This window comes from Corylus avellana, chromosome ca2 (genome assembly GCF_901000735.1).
Source record: "Corylus avellana chromosome ca2, CavTom2PMs-1.0".
Classification (NCBI taxonomy): Eukaryota; Viridiplantae; Streptophyta; class Magnoliopsida; order Fagales; family Betulaceae; genus Corylus; species Corylus avellana.
This window is the reverse complement of record NC_081542.1, coordinates 18,071,017-18,096,665: the sequence shown is the minus strand read 5'-3', so window position 1 is coordinate 18,096,665 and position 25,649 is coordinate 18,071,017. Positions and strand designations below refer to the sequence as shown.

The window sequence follows — 25,649 nt, the reverse complement described above, 5'->3', positions numbered from 1 at the left end:
TTTCTTCAACATAATCGACTGTGGGAGCTGTAGTAATAAGAGGCAGCTGCATAAATTATAAGCTTTCGGCTCTCTAATGGAAGATGAGACATGGAAACCTCACATTGCTCTATGTGGGCCTCCTGATCTAATTAACAAGACATTGTTTTACTTCTCCAAATTTTAATAATATTATCCTCAATTTCTCACTTGTGTTTTGTTTTTTCTTTTCCTAGGCCCTTAGGATTCTCCTGGGCAATCACTTATCAGTCATGGTGCATGAAGAGTGCAACATATTTTACTCTCCAAGGAGACATTCCAAATAATTCCATACTTCCACCTAATTATTCTCCAATCTTCTAAAGTTGACGTGACGTGGTATTTTAATCAAAAAAAGGTCACATCAGCTTTGTAGCATGAAAGATAATGGAGTAATGTATAGCATTACTCGTAAGATAAATTTTGCGAGAGTAAGAAACTCGAAAGTGAGGAGAATCTACTACAATTAGACTGTTTGAATTTTACAAAATTCAAACAATCTAAAAGAGTTAGTTGTCTACCTCAGGCAATTTAGGGTGTTGAAGTCATTTGTCCATAACAGGTAAACCTCATAGTCTCTTTCTTTTTAGATTGTCTAATATGTTGTAAAATTTAAACAACCTAATTGCAATGGATCTCGGTCGAGAACATACCTGGTGTATTGTAGCCAATATAGTTCTAATAAAAGTAGTAAAAAAGAAAAACAAAAATAAAACCACTTGCATGCACGACATATGATGGGAGACTTAGAATATTGGAGAGGAGACATACACACGACTTGCATTATTGTATGGAGGGATTGAGGATGGAGAGTGGTTCTCCACTTTCCCCCTTTGCTTCAACCCCCCATTCCCACACACACATATTTTCAAATCTTAAAATACTTAAAACAGATGAAATTTTTTATTATTTTCTTAAAGTATTTCATTTAAAATCAAAAGAAAGATATTTAATTAGTAAGTATCTAAGTTTCTTGGGAGTATTGAGGTGCCCATGACGTCCACCATGGGCCAATTTGGACCATCTTATAGATTCCTTCTTCAGCCGTTGAGATACTAACAACTCTCATATATGTCTATTCCCACCTTTTAAGTGTTATGATTAGAGTTCTCAAGAGGTAGTTCAATCGGTTGGGATTGCGCCTAATAAAACGGAAGTTATTAGTTCGAATCCCTCTCCCCCCTCTTGTGCAGACATATCAAAAAAAAAAAAAATCTTATCATTAGAGCATTTGCATTTCATTATGTATTTCTTATTCCTATATAAAACATCCTATTTTTCAATGTTAAATGAGACTGAAAATCATGTTAAAACCGAAAATATTTTCAATTTACCAGAAAAACTTTTTTTTTTTTTTTTTTATTTTAATAAAATAGTTTCTCTTCTTCAAAATCGGAAACCATTTTTCGAGTTTGAATTTCTCATTTTTGCACACTTCCTCTCTCTCTCTCTCTCAATTCATTCTCTACTACAACCAGAATCCGCCACCAGTCGCCAGTTTCCACCACCAAACATTGCCGGAATTTGATGTGGTGTTCGCTAGAAGTTGTCGGCTTTTTTTTGGTCATCACTGATTTTCTGTACAAGCTAAATGCTGAAAATCTTTCTTAGAAAATCATTTGTTCTTAAGAATGGTTTCGTAGAAAGTTTATTTCCTCAGAAAACCTTTTATATCAAAACAAACAAAGCCTTAACCTACTCTACATTGGCTTATTTATTCTTATGCTAAAATCAAAAGATTCAAAACAACCTACGGTATTGATCCAAATTTGGGATTTTACTGTAGTTTTGGAAGAAATTTCGAATAGCATTTAAAATTGTTAAATTATATGGAGGAAAACGCGAGAAAATAACACAGGATTTTCTGGTGGTTTGGCGTTATATATCACCTATGTTCACCACTAAGGAAGAGTTTGATGAGGCCACATTTTACTCCTTTTATTGATAATTAATTTACAATACAAAAGTCTCAATTTATAAGAAATTATGGTAGGTGGAGAGAATACAAGTATGATAATTAAATCAAAATGATTTGATTATGATCAAACCTAATATGAGAAACATATATTCTAATATCAAACCAGTGAACTTGTCTGCCATGAGCTACAAGCTTCAATAAGGTATTTTTTCTGTGTGAGAGTGAGAGAGAGAAACAAGAGACAGAAGGGTGCTGAACAAACGTCAAAAAGAGAAAGAAAAAATTATTAAAATAAAAAATAAATATAAATTTTAAAAAAAGATTGTTTTAATAAAGTAGAGAATGAGATGTATAGTATTTTTGAAAAGTGGGGAACTTAAAAATAAAAATAAAAAGTGAATATTTAACTAAAATTTTGATAAAACTTTACATAATCGATCGGATGGGAATGCTTTCCAAACCATCTTGGTAAAAATTTGGCTATAATTGCCTTTGTTGTATATACACTTGTGAAGGTTGTGTTTTACATTAAAAAAAAATATAAAGAAAACGAGTAGTTAAGAGCACACTCTCCTAAAATGCTACTATATAACATAACATATATGCAACTGCATAAGAGAAAGAGACTCAAAGTGGGATCCACTAAGGTACCCCATCAAGGTGATTGGTACTTAAGAGCACACTCTACTTTGCTCATTGGCCGATGTGGGACCAAGTGTCATGATTGTTTTTTCTACACCTAGTTCAATAGAGTAATGATAGAGAGCACGCCCGGCGTGCATGAACAGTATGCACGCTGGGTATAAAATATATATATATTTTTTATTTTATTTTATTATTATTTTATTATTTTAATTATAAAGAAAAAAAAAATTACGTCCAGCATGCATATTGTTCATACACGCCGGGCGTGCTTGCATGCTTTCTATCATCACTCAGTTCAATATGATTCAAACATGATGCATCTAAGATCAAGTTTAATATTAATGCCCACGAGTGTAAAAAGGTTAAGGGTTTGTTTGATAACCCTTTTCCTCTCCCCCTTCTTTTCTCCTCACTTTTTTAAAAAAAAAATTCAAAATTTTTTTAACTTTTTATATTGCATCAATATCTTTTTATTACTATTCGAACAAAAAAAAAAAAAAAAAACTTACTATAAAACAAAAAACTTTCACTTTTCCATACAAAAAATTCGAAACTTCTTTATACTTTATATCATATCAATCACTTTTTACTACTAACAAAAAAAAAAAATCACCCCCAAAGGCTTTACCAAACATACCCTAAGTCTCACATTATAAAGATATCATAAATGTTGATGGTTAATATAATAGTTTAAATTATTAGGCTTACTTTTAAGTTAAGTAGTGTCCTAACATGTTAGATTATGGATTTACTTCAATACTCTCCAAAATGTTAATTTTCACAACAACTGATATTAAACTGATAATGGTGTGCGATATGGAAGATAATAGTTCTCCTTTTACAATTGGAGAAAGAATGATGCGCATCAACGCAAGCATGAATAATGTATCCCTTTTGTAGGGATGAAGGTGTGTATGACGCGGATAAAAGTTCAAATAGTCCACACAAGTCATCTTGGGAAGAGTTTATTAGATTGATAAAGCTTCCATTTGAAGAGAAGATTGTTGAATATACACATGGAAGCGTAAAAAGTTTTACATTGAAAAAATGGCACTGCTGTTGATGGTTAATATAGTATAATTCGACCTGACCCTTACGCTTAAGGCCTTGTCTTACTTAAATACTTCCTAAAGTATTAATCTCCATAAGATTGATATTTAGACACCAAAAATACAAAAATAAAAAAGCATTTAAAAAATAAAAAAAGAAACTCAGGGGCTCTCATGCTATTATTCACTTTTGGCAATCATGTGCTATCCAAAAGAAAAGAGGGCCTCCAAAATTCGCTAATCTTGTTGTTAGGGAGAGAAACACTTAAGGAAGTCATTTAGTGAGCTCATAATATAGCACGTTAAGACGCCACTTAACTCAAAAGGTTAAACTATGGGTTTGGGCTCAACTATACTATATAAACCGCTCATTCTTCTTACATCTTAGCAATGTGGGACACGAACCTCACAAATGCGCTCACAGTTTTCTAAGCTACAAAACAAAAATCATAGCGTTTCAAGCACCCTGTGCTTCTAAGAAGGCATTGAAGTCCTCCCTTGCCTTGCGCAAACGAGGTGTAATGCAAGAAGCTGGCGAGGCTGGGTATGATACAGGGGATGATGTAGAAAAACGAACATGGCGAGGCGATTCATCACATTTTTTGGCTGTAGCTTTTGTGGAGCTTTTCTTCAGAATCCCTTTTTGATCATTATCAAAGAAGAAAGCAGCTCTAACTGGTGAGTGTGCATCATTGACATTTGCTCGGATCAACTCCAATGGCAGATCAAAGTAGAGATTCTTTGAGTCGTCTTCAGTGTCGTGTGTTACGGCTGATGAAGCCCATGAACCGCATTCGAATTTTTCCAAGGAAACTGTCCTGGACATCTCCTTTTCATGACTCTCTATTTCTTCCTTTCTTTCTCTCACAGACTTGCCCTTGCCAAAGCCTGGCAGGAACAGGCAGAGGGCACCGCATTTAAACTCCTCGTGATCAACAGCATCCTTGCTCCTCGTTTTCTTATGATTGTCTTTGTTGCCTTCAGTGTCGGAAAAGTTGTCGTTGTAGTACCTGTTGTCATATTCAGAAACATTTGGTGCAGTCAGCCAAAGGTCCAAATCATCTGTTGATGCACGTGCTCTTCCTTCGCCGCATGATTTGCTCCTTTGTAAGTAAACCTCTGGTTTCCTGGCGAGATGTTCATGATCCGCCACAGAATGCTGGCGGCCAAGATTACTGGGTTTGGGAGGATTGGCTTTGCTTTCATTCTTTGGTTTCTTCTTCAACAGAGTTGAGCTAAATCGAGGAGACGAATTGGCTGAGTTTGGGAGGCTGAAACTTAAGAACTTGGGTTTTGCAGGTGGTAGAAGATGCGGCAGAAGCAACATGAGATTAAAGCTTGGCTTCTTCTTCATTGATGACCCCTTCAACGATATAGGATCCACTGAAATCTGCTTTTCCTTTTGCAGGCTTTCCCTTTCGACAGAAAGTTTAGGTTTTTCGACCGGCAAGAATTCAAAGTCGTAGGGAAAGTCGGGATGAATATCGGTGTATACTTCAACTTGGTTGTAGAACTTGTCCACTGCTACCTCTCCGGCACTTTCTTTTGAGGCGGGATGTTGAGCAGTCATATAAACATCAACTTCAACTCCGTCGTAAACGCCGCCATATGCTTCCCGGGAGCTGTATTTGGTGGTAGAAATGATTGCATCTGAAGCTGGAAGCGCCATGGTGAAAGATGCAGATTGAGAGGTGGAAGTGGTGGACTTGACGAACACTTAAAAAGAAGAAAAAGACTCGTGGGTAGGTTAGGACGTGCAGAGCATCTTCACCACCATCTTACTAGTGATTCTCACGTTCTCTTGCCTCCTTCATTTAAGTAGAAATATAATGCAACAATTTTTTTTTCTTTCCATGTGAGAGCTGACTTTTTTACAATGATGATGGATGAGTAGAATTCAAGCCGCCAAAATATGACATGGAACAAACTCCCGCACGAACATACGAGAAAAAATTATAAATATTGATGTGCTTGCATCAACAGCATATACAACTCACAAATTCAAGCATGCGTGGACTAAGCCTATAACCAAAGACAAACCGTCTTCATTTATAATGTGAAATAGAGTTGTTGTAGAGCTATTGAAAACGGAGAGAGATTCCCAATAATTTTAATGTTAGGATTGCAAACTATTCAAACAGAAAATGTGCTACCTACTTGGACGGGTGAGTTCTATAGAATCTCTCTCATGTTTGCTACCTCAATTGCATTAGCAAAGAAATCAAAATAAAATCATCTTAAAATGTTCTTTACTTTATATCAGAAATAATACAATTTTTAATAGAAATATATTTGGCTTTTTTTAAGAAAAAAAAAAGTATGGTAGTATAGAAAACAGAAATAAATAAATAAAGAATTTCCATTTTATAAGAGTTGACATTTATTTTGGAACGTCCTAGAAAGAAAAGAAAGAAATTTAAATTGGCACGGAGTGAGAGATACACTTACACTACACACAAGTCATAACATACAAAATAACTCTCCAACTGGGAAAAGGGAGCAAAGATCAATACAGCAACGACATAATCAATGGAAACAATCATTCAATTTCATGATTTTGATGTACAAGCTCGTGTGGAGACCACAAGGTACAGAGACTATACAAGATGGCAAGATAATGTCTACTGGAGAGAATTATAAAATAGAATCAATACCACTGAGATGCCAATGATGACAGGAAAAGCCGTGACCAGGTAAAGTGCTCCATAACCCTGCAAGAGACTAAGCTTTCTCCGTAAAATATTTCAAGGACTAGCTAACACAGAAAACCACTATCAAACTTCTCAGTGTTAACATATTGCTAGTATTGCCTGTTAGTTACTATTAAAATTTTGTAATTTTTTGAAAAAAGAAAAAAAAAAGTGCAAAAAGAATTCTAAGTGACAGATCAATGCAGCAGTGAATCAAAATAATGAAGTAAAAAAATTTTACAGCATAAGAGCCAATATAGTGATCCCTGCCCATTCTATATTTGCCAGAGCTCTATCTAGTTTTGAAAGATAGGACTATCTTCTCCTCTATTTGACCAGGTTTAGAAAGCACCCCCATGCCTTAAACCATCAACTTGGCATTATCAATGCAACACTAAACGCATCCTCCAATGTTTCACCTTTCATGGATCTCAGAAAGGCGGTTTTGCTTTGGGAAGTGACATCTAGACTGGGCACGTGTAATAAGAAATATAGAAAGCAAGGGGAAATAGGAGGAGTTAGAGAAGGGAACAACAGGCATCCCTGCCTGGAAAATAAACAGTAGAGTGACGCGAAGAACCTCTAGCAACTCTACTACAGCCTTACCTACTAAAAAGCTAATCCAACCAAAGGAAAGTACATAAGGTCTGAAAAGTGCTATAAATAATATAATTCCTGCCTCCCTTTCTTCCCCTGTTCAGAGATAGATATAGCTCTCTCGAAATCTAGCTGTTAGAGTTGTATTTTGGGGTATCTTCTAATTTGACAATTGTGATGCTGCTACATGAACAAGGAGCAGAGCAGCAACTTTAAAATATATTCGACCTAAAGCTGTGTCAAGGGTATGTAGAGCCCGCGAGAGGTCTGCGGGCAAAGCCCGCTTGGGTGAATGGGGGTGCAGGGGCAGTGCACCCCTGACCCAAAATTTTATAGAAAGGGCAGTTTCAATATTTGACCTTTGGGTCAGTAGCCCTAGTGATAGTTGAATAGGGCAGCACATATATTCATCATGTTGTAAACTCCTTTGTATTATCATCTTTATAATAGTGAAAAACTGCAGCAACACTGTGGACATAACCTAGTTAGGGTGAACTACGCAGATCTAGTGTTCTCGTATGTTTGTTTTATTTAGTTCTTCTGTTTGGTTTCCTAACATCAATAGCCTAATAGTTATGAGAAAGTCACAATCAACTTTCAAGAAAAGGTTTAGGAAACAAACCACAGCTGCAGGCACTTCTGTGTCATCCTTGTCATCGGTGTCTTCAATCTCAGCTGCTGAATCCCAGTCAATATTCAATCTTTTAGCAGCCACTTTAGGATCGACACCAGTGTCTGTGGCTTTCGCATATAGGGATTTGCGGGCCTTTGACTTTTTTACTTCAACCTATACAATAAACACAACAGGTGGAAACAAAATCTTACTAGGAAATCAGTAACAAATCAGTTTAATAAACAGGATACATCAGTGGTGACAGATGAGACATCTGAAGAATAACTCCATGATCAGCAATTTAATCTGTATTATGACCAGAGGCTCTCTAATAAATAGTTGCTTTCATTCAAGGTCTTAGGCTTGCACTTGGGTTTTAAATTGGAACAATCCATTAGTTAAATTTCATCACGTAACTCAAAATAATAGATTACAACCAATGCATAAAAACACAGAATTGTAACAAAGTTTAAAACCAAACATATGTATCAAACGTGACCCTCATTTCAGTTCAATATTATGTGTGTTGAACCTCACTTATTGAGGAGAAGATTAAGCCCACAGGGGGGTGTTAGAATATTAAATAACTAAATTCATCATTTTCTATCAGTTTTATCTTTTGGGACAATTTGTGATTTAACATATCATATTGCCTTTAAGGTCTGAACACTTCGCAAAGATATAAAAAGCTTCAAAGTAACCTACTCTTACAACTACTAGAGTTGTCTAAAAACAATATCGACATTCAGCACCACTTATATGTTGGGGCCTGGAAGTGAGTGAAAATGAGGTAAAATCTTCTCAAGAAAAAGGGCACAGCTTGTATGAAAGGAGCTCTCTTGCAATAAGCATCTCTAATGTCAAGAATGTCATATGCTCAAGTTACAATAGTACCTCTAAATTTGGCCATTGACTCATTTCCTCAGCTAGCATCTGAAGAGCAACGCGGTTTTTTGGTACTTTTCCTTCATTTACCTAGTAAACAATTGCACCATGAATCATGCCAGTAAATGAAATCAGTATTCAACCAAGCCTGCACTTCATATGTGTGAAGAAAAATCATCTTCATCTCCTCCTATGGTAGTGAGAAGGCGAAAATGTCAATGCAGAGAGGTCCAACAACATTTCAAAAACACCACCATATGTTGGAGAGATCAATAAACACAAAAGGTTACTATAAAGAAAAATATTAAAATTTCAATGAATAATGCCAACTATATACACTACATGTCTTGAAATATATAAGACTGTAAACAAGTGACCACATGACATACTTTTTATCCACACAAAAAATAGTATTATTAGATTAAGCCCCATATCTTGTCCAATTGAGAAAACTTCTGTAGTGAAGTAAAGCACCTCTTTTTATTCTTTGCTCCGGCTGCATAAAAAATGATGCTGATAAGGGGTGTGATAAATCTTCAACCGTTCCACCTCTAAGCCTAACCTCCTTCCTCTCCCCTTTTCTTCAATATGTTTTATAAAGGAGAAGTTATGGGAGATACTGTTTATGAATAAAAGTTAAAAGAAATTTATCAAAACAACAATATTTTGAACAAGGAGCTTTACTAACAAAAAGCCTTTTCATTTTCTATAGGCTCAAATATTTCAGACCTTAACAAGCTGAAGCTGTCTGAATTAACTGAACAGTCATATGCTATGGATTCTGTTGCTGGATTAGAGGCTTAAATGGATCTGAAATGGTTGAAGTAACTGGAATGTAACCAGAGGATGGTTCAACTGGTTTTCAACATACTATTCACAAGTACCAGATCTTCCAGGGCTTGCAAATTCTTAATTTATTGAATCTCAATTTTGAATAAATAAAGCAATCAAGCAATAAGGACTACAGAACCATAAATGACTATCAAGCATAAGATTCTAGATTCATACTAAAGAATTTGTAATGAAATGAAGGTGCAATACAACTACGGTGATAAGCTTTTACACGAATTTGCAACTAATATCACACATTCCTCAAATAATGCTTCCCTACCAAACTTCCACAACTTGACTCAATTTACAAATTATCAAACACCACCATGGAACTTTACAATTGTGGTCTAGGCAATCCCCACACTCTCAAGGGGTGATGTAATTTCTTGATGTAACGTTTGTGATTAACTTAGCAAAAGAAAATAAAAATGTTACTGGAAGAAGCATCCAGAGTCTAATACAAAGTATCTCCTCTGTTCAGATGGAACAAAACTTTAAAATACTACTTTATAATTGTTGTTTCCAAACATTTGTGTTTGCGATGTGCTCGTTCTATAGGCAATGGATGACATTTATCATAAACTTTTCAAGCCTTTCTCCTTCATTATGTCTCAGGAGACCAAGCATCTTACTTGAGCATCAGAAATAGGAACCTCTTTTGCCTCTATTAGAAGTAAGTTATCAATGCATTAGCCACATTGCTAAAATCCTTCTTATAAACTTCCTTGTATCCAATGTGCTGATAAGATGGAGAATGAGGGACTTACTTCTTCCAAAGCAGCACCTAAGTCATCCCTTGTTGGGGTATCAGGATCCTCGATTCCAAGTAACCTCCTGCGCTCAACTTCTCTGGGGTCCTCAATCATTATGGTCAACTTAACCTACACATTACACAGCACAAAAGATGAACTGGGTCAGCTCAGGACATGGTACAGACATAGACAACGAACATGGGAAATTAACTAATGCGACAAGTATGAAATACATATCCAAAAAAAAAAAAAAAAAGAATCCCCAAATTTAGAAAAGTCTGAGTGAATGTGCAGAGACTACCAATTATAAATTTGATGGGAATTTCTCGAAAGGGGGTAACGGAATTAAAAGGATAAAGTAATAAAAGAACGAGTGGAAGTGAAATGCAGCTGAGCATAATTGAATGAAATCAAATACAAAAATAAGAAACAAGCATGACCTCACTGAAAATCATGTCTCTATTTTTCCGGAGAAGCTCCAACACCTGCAGGAGGCATGTTTTTAAAAGCAATCAATAGAAAAGAAAAAAAAAATTAAAAAAAATTACTGTGAGCGAGAGAAAGAAATAAAAGTAAAAAAGAAAACAGACCCTTTTGATTTGGCGAACGTATTCGAGGTCTTGAGGGTCCGGTGGTTCCTCATACTCATCTTGTTGCTGCTCGTCCTCTTGGGTAGATGTGGCCTCTTCTTTACTGACGAGTACAACAACTCCACTCCTCTTGAGGCCACGGTCACGGCGATAATGGAGTGGGGGTCTACGGTGGTGGAGCTGGAAAACGAAGGGCAATGTTGGAAAACAACAACAAGATGAAGAAGAAGAAGAAGAAGAAGAATAGGGTGATGAAGCAGCAAGTGGGAGTTGGAGCAGTGGCAAGGCCATCGCTTCCACTAAATTTTATGCGAGTGAACCAGTGGCCAGCTTGCGAGTTTGATGTCCTTTTTCTTTTTTGTTCAAAAAAACTCGTATCCTGAATGGACTGGGCTCAGAAACTTATCTGGGCCCATTTGGTTGATTCGGCTCAAGAAGCCTATTGTGGCCCATTTGGTTGAGTGGTTCATTAGTTTCTTCTTGGCCCATCCAGTCATTTACCTCTACAATCTACATAGCAATCTTCCAAGCTTGTTGTCATGCCCAATTCACTTTTAGCTGCTCCAATCTGCCTCCTACTTGAAAGAGGATTAAAATTTAAAAGGGTTTTTGAGTGAAATTAGGTAAAGCCACTCCGACGTTCAAGTCAATGAGAGTAAGTGGTGAGAAAATGCATACTTAGGTGGGGTTTTAAGATTTTTGCCAATAAGTTGTTATTAACGTATAAATATATTTTCTAGAATATTAAGAATGATTGCATGGTGTGTGCAGATGGTTAGACAAATTGACAGATATATAATTAGTAGCTAGCATCGTACTTGAACAAAGGTGTATTCGAATCTTAGCAGTTAGTCAAATCGTGAGGCAATGGACCTGCAGTGACTCGTAGGCCTTGATATTTCTAGAGTTTGCTGGGCTCTCTAACGGTTAATAACTAGGCTCTCCATTGTTGAGAATACCAATTTTTTTTTTTTTAAAAAAAAAAAAGAAGTGGGGTTAACTACTTTAATTGGTGAAATGAAATACTACTGTTTGAAGCCTCTAAGTTTCAATTAGTGATTTGAATGCTTATTTCGATTTAAGTGCCTGCCTTCACTCTCTCTCTCTATCTCTCTTAATCCAATAGTTAATAAGTCACTAATCTGATTGTATAAAGCATAAAAAGTCCTCTCTATCTCTCTTAATCCAATAGTTAATAAGTCATAATCTGATTGTATAAAGCATAAAAAGTCGTTATCAAGCAGGGAACAGACACCTACGCATCTTGTCTTCAAAGAAGAAATTAACAATAATAGGACGGGTTTTAAACATAGTGGTAATTCTTTGTCGGTTGCCAGGGTTGACTCTTTCCCTCATGAAGTGCTTAACGACTCTGGTGTAGCGTCAACTATAGTACTACTCTTGCCACTTTCTTCTATCATTTCACTTGTTGTTAGATATTAATATTATTAACATATATATTTAATCTCATATCACATACACCAACATTTTAATTATATATATATATATATATATATATGTTAGTGTATATGTGTACATGTTACTATGTATGTACATAATATATTATGAGCAGTGACTTTTAGCACATCAGCGTGCTTAATGTTCAAGCACGCTGGTGTGTTGAAAATCACTACTCATATATTTAGACCAATATATATAAACAAGTCTTGAATGAATTTATTAAGGCAAGCTAACCAAGTTTATCTAAGTTCGATCGGTTTGTTTATTATTCAAGCAATAATTATTATTAATTTGAACTCATACCAAGTAAACTTGAGTGCAAGATATTTCTTAGTGGAGAGAGTCATTCCCTCCACCCTTACAAGGGGGCAGCCCTTTCTTCTATTTGGGATAACATTGCAAGATATATCTTGATCGGAGGAGCCACGCCATTTTGTTGGGATTGGTCGCATGAGCCCCCACCTTTAATTGGGTGACTGTCTGAGCCACCTCCTACATTGAACTTATTATTGAGGGGATAGCCATCGTCCAACTTATTTGGTTGGGTTTTTTTTTTTTTTTTTTTTTTTTTAAATATACTAAAAAATTATTATATTTTAAATACGTGGCATGTGATCACATCTCAAACTTGGACGTAAGGGATAAAATTAAATGCAAAAACTTAACAAGTTTTTTATTTTTGGGTAAAGTCCGTACTTAACCTTCTCAAACTACCACCCAAATAACAATCTATCCTCCAAACTATTAATTATGATAATTTACCCTCTAAACTACCAAAACAATGACAATGTACCCCCCAATGCTAGCAAAATGACGAAATTACCCCTATAAAATTTTCAATCAGACAAAAATACTCTTGAAATTTTGAAAAAAAAAAAAATAATTTTTAGTATTTTTGTTTTTATTTTAGTAAGGGTAATTTTGTCATTTTTTAAATTGAAAGTACATTGTCATTATTTTAGTAATTTGAAGGGTAAATTGTCGCAGGTGATCATAGTTTGAGAGGTGGATTGTCATTGAGGTGATAGTTTGAGAAGGTTAAGTGAACTTTACCCTTTATTTTTCGAATGAAAAACTAAGGAGTTAAAATCTAATTTTTAAAAACACGAGGAGTAAATTGAAATCGGGCCAAAACCCTAAAGAATTATGATGAAATTTCCTTTATTGGGAAGAGAGCAATTAATTGAATTGGGGATATATATGCAACTTAAAAAAAAAAAAAAAAAAAAAAAATCTTTTAACATTATGTGAGTACATGTAGATATGTTTTTTTATTTTTATTTGTAAGAAATGATGTGTGTGGATGTTTAGACTTAAAATCCACGATTGATCATGTTCATAATTCCGTATAATAACTATTTAAACGGCCTTACAAACAAACGTACATTTGCAGACAAGTGAATATGCTTCTTAAATTTTATGGTACATGCATTATGATCACACGGTACTCAAATCTACTATCCAAATATTTGCCACACTTCTTTCCCTTTTTTCCTCCTTTCCTTTCTCACGATCCTTATTCTGTTGGCTCTGTAATTTCTTTCTTTTTCCTTTCTTTGTTTTTGTCTTTTTTCCTTTTCATTGACATTTAATTTCCTTGTTAATTGCTTTTACTTTACTTTCTTCCAAAACAAAGTTGTGCTTTGTAATACTAATCAACACATATCCCTCATGATATCATCATCAACTCCTTAAGTGTTAAGTCATGAGTGATCTCCTGTACATATGCATAATGAATGGAGTACGTGCAGATAGAAATCCTAGTGCATGTAGACATGATATATATATATATATGAAAACTAACAATCAATTCAACAAATTAAAAAAAAAAAAAAAGAAAAAAAAAAAGGAATAATTGGTGGTGTCATTTCAGTAAGTTGGAATCATTAAGCTTTTGTCAAAGATAGGCAATTCCCAAGTTGTTTAGAAGAGAAGAAAGAGCGTAGAATAGCTTTCTTTTGTAGAATATCTGACACAAGGGTTCGTCCTAGCCGCCCCCCTCAGCACCGTTGGGCACCACAGACTCATAAAGAAGCATGCAGTAGTTGAGTGCCTGCCTTTGGGTTTTGCCGGAGGAATTGGATCCACTGCAACTTCTTTTTCTTTCTTTCAATTCTGTATGCACTCGATCCATACACGTTTTTAACTACTCTTTATGCTGCCCTTAAGGACACCTTAAAGTTATCATCAATTTCTCTCTCTATTTCACCCCATATCATCACCTACATAAGTACTCATCATCTCTCAATCAACTCTAATCCGCTAAGTTCATGTTAGGTTTGTGGGTCGTGTTAAATATTGTCAATTTCAAATGTCAATTGTCATGTTCGGGTTGTCTCGAGACATGAATATAAAAATATATAGGTTAACCTTTGTCCGACTCATTTAATTAAACTGGTAGTAAGACCCTTGATCATATCTATCAACCTAAATTGCCAATTTCATGTTAAATTTATGTCTGGTTTACGAGTCGTGTAAAAAATTAACAATGTCAAACTATATGCAAATATATACCTCGAAATTAACTCAACTTGAATAAAGTTTGCTTATGGTTGATGAATGAAAACTGGAGTCTGAATTTTAGGCTAATTTAATGAATAACCTAAACTAGAAGTCAATAAAAAAAATTAAAAAAAATTGACTCTATTCAAAATTATATATATATCAATTGCAGGCATAGATTGTAACTGATAAATTACCAGTTATTTTAAAATTTTAGATTAATACATAAAATAAATTTAATTATCTAATAATTCGATATAGTATTTACATATACTTGGAAACATAAGCATGTATATTGCAATATGCAACACTTGGCTTAAGTGCTGTAAAAAATAATTATTTGAGATATCTCTGTAGTTTTTTTTTTAACAGTCCATATTTAATTTCATTTTTTCTTCTTTTTCATAAAAAACTTAAAATTAAATCCGAATTATTGAAAACATTACAAGAGATTTATTTTTATTTTTTTACAGCATGCACCTAAGCCAATTAAGGCGGCGGCATGTTGATCCCTTGGAATCATTCACCTACTATACCTGGTTAATTAGTTGCTTTGCTTTTAAGGAAGGGTGGTTGGTATCATATATAATCATTAGAACAAGAATTATTTAAGCGTCATAACTTAATTATAAGCTCATATTCAAGTATTTAATTGATTAATTGTTGGATAATTACTAAGTACCTCATAATCCCACTCTCCTTTTCAAGTTTCCACTTTCAATTTTCAACTTTCATCTTTTTAATTGTCTCTTGCAAGTACAACATCAACATAAAATTGCTTCCCTTCTGATCAATATCTCTCTTTATGATCAATAGTTATTATTATTATTATTATTATTATTATTATTATTTTCTTTCCATATCATAATTTCGAATACTATTTATGTGCACAAATGATAATTTTAATAATTTGGACAAGTTTGCTTTGGTTGACCTTTTTATTATCATTGGTTTCTAGCTCCTGTTCATTGATAAAAGTGGATACAATGGCAAACAGCCGTGTCCCCCCTCTCATTCTCCCAAGCCATAATATAATAGCTAAAGCCAAGAGATCTTAATGGTTAGGATTCAAAGAGAAATTAACTAATAATTAAAAAATATAAAGCAAAAGAGGTGTAGCTTTGTGTACTAAGATCCAAGTGTAAAAGATTAGGCACAGAGGAAATTAAAGACGCATACAATCAATGCATATGGAAAATATATATATTTAATTATCATTTGCTAAAGAAAACAAACCAAAAAGAGTCAAAAATAAAAAGGTTTAAATCTTATCTGCAATTTTATTTAAAAACCCCATGATGTTACAATAATATTTGTCTTGTTTTTCCTCTCTCTCTCTCTCTCTCTCTCTCTCTCTCTAATTAAGCTACTTAATAGGTATATATAATTAAGCTACTTAATTTTGAAATTACAAGCAAAATTTCAAAAGGCATTAGATCAGAGAGAGAGCTAGAGAGAGAGAGAAGTAGCCTATCAAAGGAGTTTAGGATCGCTTAAAAAGGCATTAGCTCAGAGACAAGGAAACGACACTCCATGTTGTACAGCTATATTTATCATTAATTAATCTGGGTTATATTAATTTGAATCGTTCTTTAATCTGGGTTAAAGAACGATGACATGCACAGAAAGTGAAAAACAAAAACAAAATAAAAAATTGCATAAAGAAAACCTTTTTTTTTTTTTGAACGATAGACGACAAATTTCTTGCTTTCTTTCATATCTTGTGAAATATTTATATGGTTTCTCTCGTACTGTTTGTTTTTAAGGAAAACATGACAGCTTGCGATCATCTTTTCTCTATGGAAATGGCAACGTGAGAGCCAAAAGATTGGTTTCAGAGTGGAACAACTACATTGGTGCATATGATTCTTTATACATGGAAAAGACAATGAGTGGAAATAGATTATAACTGGTCTTTTTTAAATTGAATTTTTTTTTTTTTTTTTTTTTGCATATATATATATATGTGTGTATGTTACGCTGACATATATATATGTAGTGGAATAAATACTATTTGTTAGTGTGGGAGAGATCAATTAGCACTAATCCTCTTGACTATTGAGCATTGTTTTATTGCAAGTGGAACCCCTTGAAAGCCAAACCCCTCCAACAAGAAATCTTTTTTCATGCAGACAAACAAATATTACATGGAATAAATTCCGAACCTTCCCCGCTGTGTGAAGATCAAAAGTACACCTCCCAAGTCCCACCCACCATGCATTGTTAATTCTTGTTTTCTTGTGCTCTTCCTCTTGCCGCTACAATAATCTTACACAGTTATATATATTTATAATATCTCTTAATCTTTACTAATTATAGCAGGTAATTAATTATATAATTACTCAATAATCTATAATAAAATCCATTAGAATGTACTTTTAATTGCTTGCCTGGTCATGCACGATATTCCAACACCTTTGAACAATTTGATTAACATATATTATTAAGATTTATGAAACTATTTCGGAATTAGGTATGTATATATGGTTGTATATATGTATATTAATGTTGATCAGGGCCGGCCACTTGCTAGCTAGCTAGCTAGTAATAAAAAGTACTTTGCAGAATCCACGTTTGAAATGAACTAGCTTGTTAAAACTTATCCATATATTGTTAGAATATTATGAAGAATATTCTGTATAGATCACAATTTAGAGAATATTTTCTGAGAATCATACTAAAAAATAAAACAGAAAAAATATATGAAAGATCATATTTTTGAGATCAAAGAACAAAGAATAAAGAGAGAGAGAGAGAGAGAGAGAGAGAGAGATCAGATTTAATTAGATGGGGTTTGACCTTAGAAGTTTATCTCGTATCATGCATAGCAAAACCCAATAAGGTAGGTTATATCTATCTAGCTTTATGATATTAGTTTCAAAGTACTAAACCAATTAAGTTAAAAGATTATAGAGATTCTGCGGGACTTTTTCTTTTTCTCATCAATTTTCTTTAGCTTTTTGTGCCTCGAATCGAAATAGTTTGTAAAGTCAACTTCAAAATAATCTCCACTTTATTTAATTAATTTTTTTTACTCGTTTAATTAACGGATGATGATAATGATGATGATAATGAAATTGCAATGACAGCGATATATGTCTATCAATTATCATGGTAATAATTTCAAAGCTAGCTTTCAAATCTCCAATACCATCATCAGTCATACATTGATATTAATTCATATACTTGAACTGCCATGGCATCATAGTCTCTAATTAATTAATGATGTTTTTATTATCAAACGCTATCATTAACCATCTCCATTACCCCTTGATTACTTTTCTCCTTGGCTTTCTCTTCCTTCATCTTAACGTACAAACCATACACATAGGAAGAAAACCCCCAACCGAACAGCACCGTAGACACCGCCTTCACACCGCCAAACACATCCCCATAAACCAACACCCCTCCCAACACGTTCATGCCCATCAACGCCGTCATGCAAACCCCTCCGGTTAAAGAAGAAGTCAAGAACACCATCCCTGCTGTTCCCATGAAGCACAACTGCCACGTCACCACGTTGAAAAACACCGTCACCCAATAAACCGTCGGTCCCCCTTCAAAAACTCGCCGGCTTTCATTCTTTATTTCTGAAATTCCGCCGTGACGGTCCAATGCCATCCCGACACTTGCCAGAGCCGTGGCGGCGACCTCCATCACGAGCTGCATTTCCATCACCATCTGGTAGCAGTAAACCTTCTTGTAAATCATCTCCATGAGAGGGAGATAGAGAGCAAATAAAAAACCGGCGCCTATTGTGGAAAAGAAGCCGATAAAATATTTGCCACGTGTTAAACCGGAAGGTTTGTCATGGTTGGAAGCCAAGGCTAGGAGAATAGAACTGAGGGTTAGAAGAATGACGCAGTTGAGATTTGAGAATGTGATCTTTTGCTTGACAATGATAACGGAGAGTATGAGATTGAAAATCAGCTGGGAGGAGAGTAGGAGAGATGAGGTAGAGACGGGGAGATAAGAATTTCCCCAGGAGAAAAGGAGGTTGTTTAGGCCTAACATGAGGCCTATTAGGATGGATAAGATGAAGATTTTGTGAGTGAAGTGAGTGAAGGGTCGTCTCTCTGTGCATTTGAGAAGAAAGGGGAGGTAAATGGGAATAATAAGGAGAGGAAACCCAGCGGATTGAACCCATGTTGAGAGCCATCTGCTTGAGCCTTTGTGGTTGAAATAGAACTTGGAGAGCAAGGTTGAAGAGACAGAACCCACAAACAGACAGAAATAGTTCACAAGCAAAAGGGGCAGAAACGGCTTGCTTGCCTTGGATTTGTGGTCTGCATGCAATTGCAAGTTGTTGTTCATGGCGGGTAGTGATATTGGTGATGATGAATCTTGGGTGGCTTGAAAGTTGTTGTTGTTGAGGTTGAAAGGGTGGTGTTGGTAAAGGGTTTTGGGAGAATTTGATGGTGGTGGTGGAGAGAGTTGTGAGGCCTCCATTAAAAAGAGATTGAGAGCTAGAGACGAATATATCTCTGACGATGCGTATTGAGATGATATATATATATATATATGATGGAAATGATTAATTTGTTTACAAACTTAAGCAATGAAGGGATCGAAGGGGTTTAGATAGGGTTATATGGAAACTTAGGGGTCTATATATGAAGAGGACCTAGCTTTCGGCTCCTCTCATAGCAGCTAAGATTTGTTTCATTGGTTGACGGCTTGAAAGAGGAGGATCCAATGATTATAGAATGCGAATGCCTCAAAATCTTTTCTACTTATTACCTCCAATGCTTGTTAATCATCCTCCACATATGAGAGCATATCTCATATAGGGGACTTATTAGTGGGACCCTTTTCTTCCTCTTCTCCTCACCGTCCGATTTGGTCGACCCAAACAAAAAGTGATCAGGAAGAAATTATTGTGGCTAATGGGGTCATCATCATCCTCATCATATATATACGGTATACCATATATGATGATGAGTCTGCATTGAAAATGATGTGCGCTAGGTGCATGCAGTAACTCCAAATTAAATTAATTAAGGATTATTAATCCAAGATATGATTCCTTCATATCAAAGGAGGATAAGGGAGAAGGAGGAGAAGAAGAAGAAGAAGAAGATGATAAGAAGGCAAAAAGAGAAAGAGAAAGAGAGAGAGAGAGAAAAGGAACCATAAATGGCCTTTGTTTGGATTATGGGAAGTACGGTTTATCATGAAACGGCTACTTTGACTGGTTCCCAGTTTCTTTACACTTAGCAATGCAAAGCCAACCACTACAGTTTCCACTCAACTGTGTCACTCACACGTGTCGCTCCTCTGTAGCATACGTTTCATGCTTGGGCATGGTGGTTAGGAGTACTGCATGTCCTCCATCTTGGTGCATGCCCCAGCCAGTTGGATTTGAATTTTCTAAACATTTTCATATTTTAAAATTTGATTCATCCAATTTATTAGGAACATCATCTTTTTCAATTCAAATATTCATTTTATTAGGAACATCATCTTTTTCGATTCATTTGAATTGGAATACTAGTTATATTTGAGGATATTTTTGTCTTTTTATTTTTTGAAAAGACAAAAATACCTTTCTATCATAATTAACGGGATATTCTCTGGTTTATTTAAACTAAAAATGATCATAATTCTTTCATATTTAAACAAATGTAAAAGTTTGTGTTATCGAGGTAATTGAATTTGACAGATTAAAAACTAAAATTAATTACCTCAATAACATATAAACTTCTACATTTGTTTAGACCGTTAGATAAAATGGAATGTTCAAATTTTAAAAGATAAAGTCCATTTAACCTCCTCAAACTATTACCTCAATGACAATGTACCCCCTAAACTATCAATTACGACAATTTACCCCCCAATTACCAAAACAATGACAATGTACCCGTTAATGCTAGCAAAATGACGAAATTACCCCTATAAAATTTTCAATAAGACAAAAATGCCCTTAAATTTTTTTATTTTTTTTAATTTAAATTTTAGTATTTTTGTTTTTATTTTAGTAAGGACAATTTAGTCATTTTGTTAAAATTGGGGGAACATTATCATTGTTTTGGTAGTTTATGGAGTAAATTGTCATTGAGTAGTAGTTTGAGAGGGTTAAGTAAACTTTACCCAATTTTAAAATATGAGAATTTCATATTTTAAATAATCCAAGAGAATCTCAATCCCGGTCGGTCCATGCTCTATTATAAATTTCAAAAAACGCCACTTCCAAGTGTTTCTTCTTAAATGCACGCCATAATTTGAATTAAATTTTTATTTTTATTGTCACGGTAAAAGAGTATACGGCATGCACTTAGCTCAGTTCAACAAAATGACCTTTCTTTTTAAGATTTTAGGAAGAATCAAATATTGATTGATCCGTGTCAAGTAGGTTCTACTAAATAAGCAGTAACATGGAAAAAGATAGGTTATATTAAAATACAGTTGATGGACGACAGGCACAAGCGACGTGTGTGTAACAAACGTCACACATATAATCCTACTTTTATTCATTAATTAAAAAAAAAAAATCCTACTTTTTGAATCCATTTATTAGAATTTGTTTTACATGCATTGATTGATTGAAATGTTTTAAGTGGTTAATAATTTTGTATTTTTAAGTGATACTGACATAAAAAAGTTTCTTAAAACGCATTACGTCAATCAGTATACAAATAATATAAAAAGTGGCATGGCTCAGAATAAGAAAAAATATAAAATTAGTTCTTATAGTTTACCTGATTTACAAATAGCTTCATGTGGTATTAAAATGAACTCAAATGTCTTTAAAGTATGCTAAAAAAATAATTTAGTACATATAGTCAAATTCCGTCCACTAATTTAATATATTTCGTTAATGTGACACTGATTTAAATAGGATATGTATCACAATTTTATTGATTTTGAATTTTCACGCTATCAAAATTTGTTAAGTCAGTGAACAAAATTTGACTGTATGAATTAAATTATATTTTTGGTATACTTCAAGGACCTTTGAGTTCATTTTGATACTACAAGAAGTTAATTGCAAATCAAATAAACCATTTGGACTGATTTTGTATTTTTCCCTTCAGAATAAGATGATCAAGCAGAAAAAACTTGCTGACTTTTGTTAAGTACCTTAAAAGTCTCTCTCAGTCTCTATGTTCTTTTTGGTTCATATTTGAAAAATAAATTTTGGATGTAAGAGTTGTGCTAGAAGGGGGATTCATGTCTTTCTCGTGCTCTTCCAAAACTAGCTAATAAGGTTTTTAAAATTATAATTATATCAAAATTTAATAATTATTAATCACAAATTTAATGGTGATTTTAAAAGTTACATCAATTTTGAGATTATACCAAATAAAAAATAAAAAAAAACCAAACTATAAATCTTCCTTATAACATTACTCCAAATTGTAGAGGCGGAGGGAGATGAGAAGGAGAGAGAGTCATGATTGTTTCTTGTTAGGGAGTGAACTCATCGTGTTTTGAATTGCGACTTTTTCTCCTCAAAATTAGTGTAGTTAGCTAGAGAGAGTATTGCAATATTCATTTCGATAAATACTAGAACATCTACTTCAGTCTTTCTCCATTATTTTTTTATTTTTTTTAATCAACCATTAAATTACTATGATCCACCTAAGTGAAGGTATAGAATATGTGGATACTATAGAACAAATGGTTGATTTTTTTTATTTTTTAAAAAAAGATGGAAAAGGATGTGAAAAGAACAGATGTAGATGGTGGTCGACATAAAAAGTTACTTAAAACGTATTACGTCAACTAATATACAAAGAATATAAAAATTGGCATGGCTTAGAATAAGCTGATCTAGCAGAAAAACTTGCTGACTTTTGTTAAGTACCTTAAAAGTCTTTCTCACTCTCTATTGTTCTTTTTGGTTCATATTTGAAAATAAATTTTGGATGTAAGAGTAATGCTAGAAGGGAGATTTATGTCTTTCTTGTGTTCTCCTAAAAATAATGTGGCTTTTAAAATTATAATTAGATCAAAATTCAATAATTATCAATCACAAATTTAATGACGATTTTAAAAGCCACCTCAATTTTAAGATTATACAAAAAAAAAAAAAAAAAAAAAACATGGATCTTCCTTATAGCATTACTCGAAATTGTAAGAGCTGTGGGAGATGAGAAGGAGAGAGAGGGGCGTGAATGTTAGGGAGTGAACTCATCATGTTTTGCATGCCGACTTTTTATCCCAAAATTAGTTCAGTTAGCTAGAGAGAGTATTGCAATATTTATTTGAGAAATGTTAGAGCATCTGTTCCGGTTCTTCTCCCATCCTTATCCATAATTTTTAGTTTGTTTTTTTTCTTTCTAATATCAAGCATTAGATTTGTATGACCTACCTAAGTGAAGGTGTAGATATTACAAATTCAATGGTTGATTTTTTATTTTTTATTTTTTTAAAAAAAAATGAAGAAGGATGAGAAAATGACGGAAATAGATGTTCTAGCATTTCTCATTTCTTAATTTCCTTATCTTCATCTTTAATGTTGGTCCTTATCTATGCCTTTGCTCTTCAAATCATTAACAAAAATGAAGAAGAATTTATTTGGCAACTACAACTCTTGGTTACGCAATCATCATAATGTATAAAGAAGACAATTCGAAGACAATTCAGAGGAAGAGTTGGCTGATACTTTTGTTTCATTATTAGTTTTAGATAATTACATCATTCTTAGCCCAACTTGCCTAAAAGAAAGATCACTTTAAAGATATTAATGTGGATAAAAGCAAGTAATTTGCCTTAAAATAAAATAAAAAAGTGAATTATCTAGTAGCATACGAATGCCATGAAGTACTATAAAACAGCAAGTGGATATGGTTATTTGCAAATCTAACGTAACAATTTGTGTATGTGTGTCAAATTTAGATCGTGTTGAAGCATGGGTATTAGATTATATATATCAACTATAATTGATCAATTTAATTAAATGAGTAAGACCCTTCAATCTTAACCTGCTTATTTTATGTTGGGTTCGTGTCGGGTACACAGGTTGTATAAAAAATCGCTAGCTCTAAATCTCGTTTATCGGGTATAAGGCTATATAAGTCAACCATAATTCGGCTCATTTAATTAAACGGGTCAGACCAATCAACTATAACCCGATAATTTTTTGTTTAGTTCATGGGTCGTATAAAAATGACGAAATTACCCCTATAAAATTTTCAATAAGACAAAAATGCCCTTAAAATTTTTAAAAAATAAATAAATTTTAGTATTTTTGTTTTTAATTTAGTAAGGGTAATTTTGTTATTTTGTTAAAATTTAGGGTACATTGTCATTGTCTTGATAGTTTGAGAGGTAAATTATTGCAATTAATAGTTTGTGGGGTAGATTATCATTGGGGTGGTAGTTTGAGTGGGTTAAGTGGACTTTACCCAATTTTAAAATATGAGAATTTCATATTTTAAATAATCCGAGAGAATCTCAATCCCGGTCGGTCCATGCTCTATTATAAATTTCAAAAAACGCCGCTTCCAAGTGTTTATTCTTAAATGCACGCCATAATTTGAATTAAATTGTAATTTTTATTGTCATTGTAAAGAGTAAACTGCACTTAGCTAAGTTCAACAAATTGACCTTTCTTTTTAGATTTTAGGAAGAATCAAATATTGATTGATCAGTGCCAAGTAGGTTCTACTACATAAGCAGTAATATGGAAAAAGATAGGTTATATTAAAATATTGTTGATGGACGACAGGCACAAGCGATGTATGTGTAACAATATTAAATGTATGTCCTAATACAAAAGTCACACATATAATCCTACTTTTATTCATTAATTAAAAAAAAAAATCCTACTTTTTGAATCTATTTATTAAAATTTGTTTTACATGCATTGATTGATTGAAATGTTTTAAGTAGTTGATAATTTTGTATTTTTAAATGATACTGACATAATAAGGTTTCTTAAAACGCATTACGTCAGTCAATATACAAAGAATATAAAAAGTGGCATGGCTCATAATAGGAAAAAATATAAAATTAGTCCTCGTGGTTTACCTGGTTTACAATTAGGTTCATGTGGTATCAAAATTAACTCAAAGATCCTTGAGGTATGCTTAAAAAAATAATTTAGTACAGACAATCAAATTTCGTCTACTAATTTAACATATTTCGTTAATGTGAGTCATGTGACACTGATTTAAATAGGATATGTATCATAATTTTATTGGCTTTGAATTTTCACGCTATCAGAATCTGTTAAGTCAGTGAACAAAATTTGACTGTAGGGACTAAATTATTTTTATGGTATATTTTAAGGACCTTTGAGTTCATTTTAATGCCACAAAGAGTTAATTGTAAATCAGGTAAACCACCGTGACTGATTTTGTATTTTTTCCCTTAGAATAAGATGATCAAGCAGAAAAAACTTGCTGACTTTTGTTAAGTACCTTAAAAGTCTCTCTGAGTCTCTATGTTCTTTTTGGTTCATATTTGAAAAATAAATTTTGGTTGTAAGAGTAATGCTAGAAGGGGGATTCATGTCTTTCTCATGTTCTTCCAAAACTAGCTAATAAGGTTTTTAAAATTATAATTAAATCAAAATTCAATAATTATCAATCATAAATTTAATGGTGATTTTAAAAGTCACATCAATTTTAAGATTATATATATATAAATCTTCCTTATAGCATTACTCTAAATTGTAGAGGCCGAGGAGATGAGAAGGAGAGAGAGTGGTGATTGTTACTTGTTAGGGAGGGAACTCATCGTGTTTTGAATTGCGACTTTTTCTCCCCAAATTTAGTGCAGTTAGCTAGAGAGAGTATTGCAATATTCATTTCGAGAAATACTAGAACATCTACTTCAGTCTTTCTCCATAAATTTTTTTTTACTCAACCATTAAATTACTATGATCCACCTAAGTGAAGGTATAGATTATGTGGATACTATAGATCAAATGGTAGATTTTTTTAATTTTTTAATTTTTTTAAAAAAGATGAAAAAGGATGTGAAAAGAACAGATATAGATGATCTAGATGGTGGTTGACATAAAAAGTTATTTAAAACGTATTAGGTCAACCAATATACAAAGTATATAAAAAAGTGAAGTTACTTAAAACGTATTACGTCAACCAATATACAAAGTATATAAAAAAGTGGCATGGCTCAGAATAAGATG

At 33.6% G+C, this 25,649-nt stretch overlaps 3 protein-coding genes across 3 annotated transcripts; all 3 read right to left on the bottom strand.

Moving 5' to 3' along the window:
• Positions 1-3,684: 3,684 nt before the first annotated feature.
• On the bottom strand, positions 3,685-5,817 carry LOC132172100 (uncharacterized). Its single transcript, XM_059583548.1, has one exon. The coding sequence runs from the start codon at positions 5,297-5,299 to the stop codon at positions 4,088-4,090; it is 1,212 nt and encodes a 403-aa protein (XP_059439531.1). The 5' UTR covers positions 5,300-5,817; the 3' UTR covers positions 3,685-4,087.
• Positions 5,818-6,088: 271 nt separating this feature from the next.
• On the bottom strand, positions 6,089-10,912 carry LOC132172816 (ycf3-interacting protein 1, chloroplastic). Its single transcript, XM_059584384.1, has 6 exons — positions 10,589-10,912; positions 10,439-10,483; positions 10,014-10,127; positions 8,425-8,505; positions 7,540-7,704; positions 6,089-6,341 (listed from the first exon to the last, which is right to left on the bottom strand). Exons 1-6 carry the CDS (start codon positions 10,877-10,879, stop codon positions 6,252-6,254), a joined length of 786 nt encoding a protein of 261 aa, XP_059440367.1. The 5' UTR covers positions 10,880-10,912; the 3' UTR covers positions 6,089-6,251.
• A 6,774-nt stretch (positions 10,913-17,686) lies between these two features.
• Positions 17,687-19,413, bottom strand: LOC132172418 (probable purine permease 4). The gene has a single exon (XM_059583915.1). It carries the CDS (start codon positions 18,998-19,000, stop codon positions 17,789-17,791), a length of 1,212 nt encoding a protein of 403 aa, XP_059439898.1. The 5' UTR covers positions 19,001-19,413; the 3' UTR covers positions 17,687-17,788.
• Positions 19,414-25,649: the final 6,236 nt, after the last annotated feature.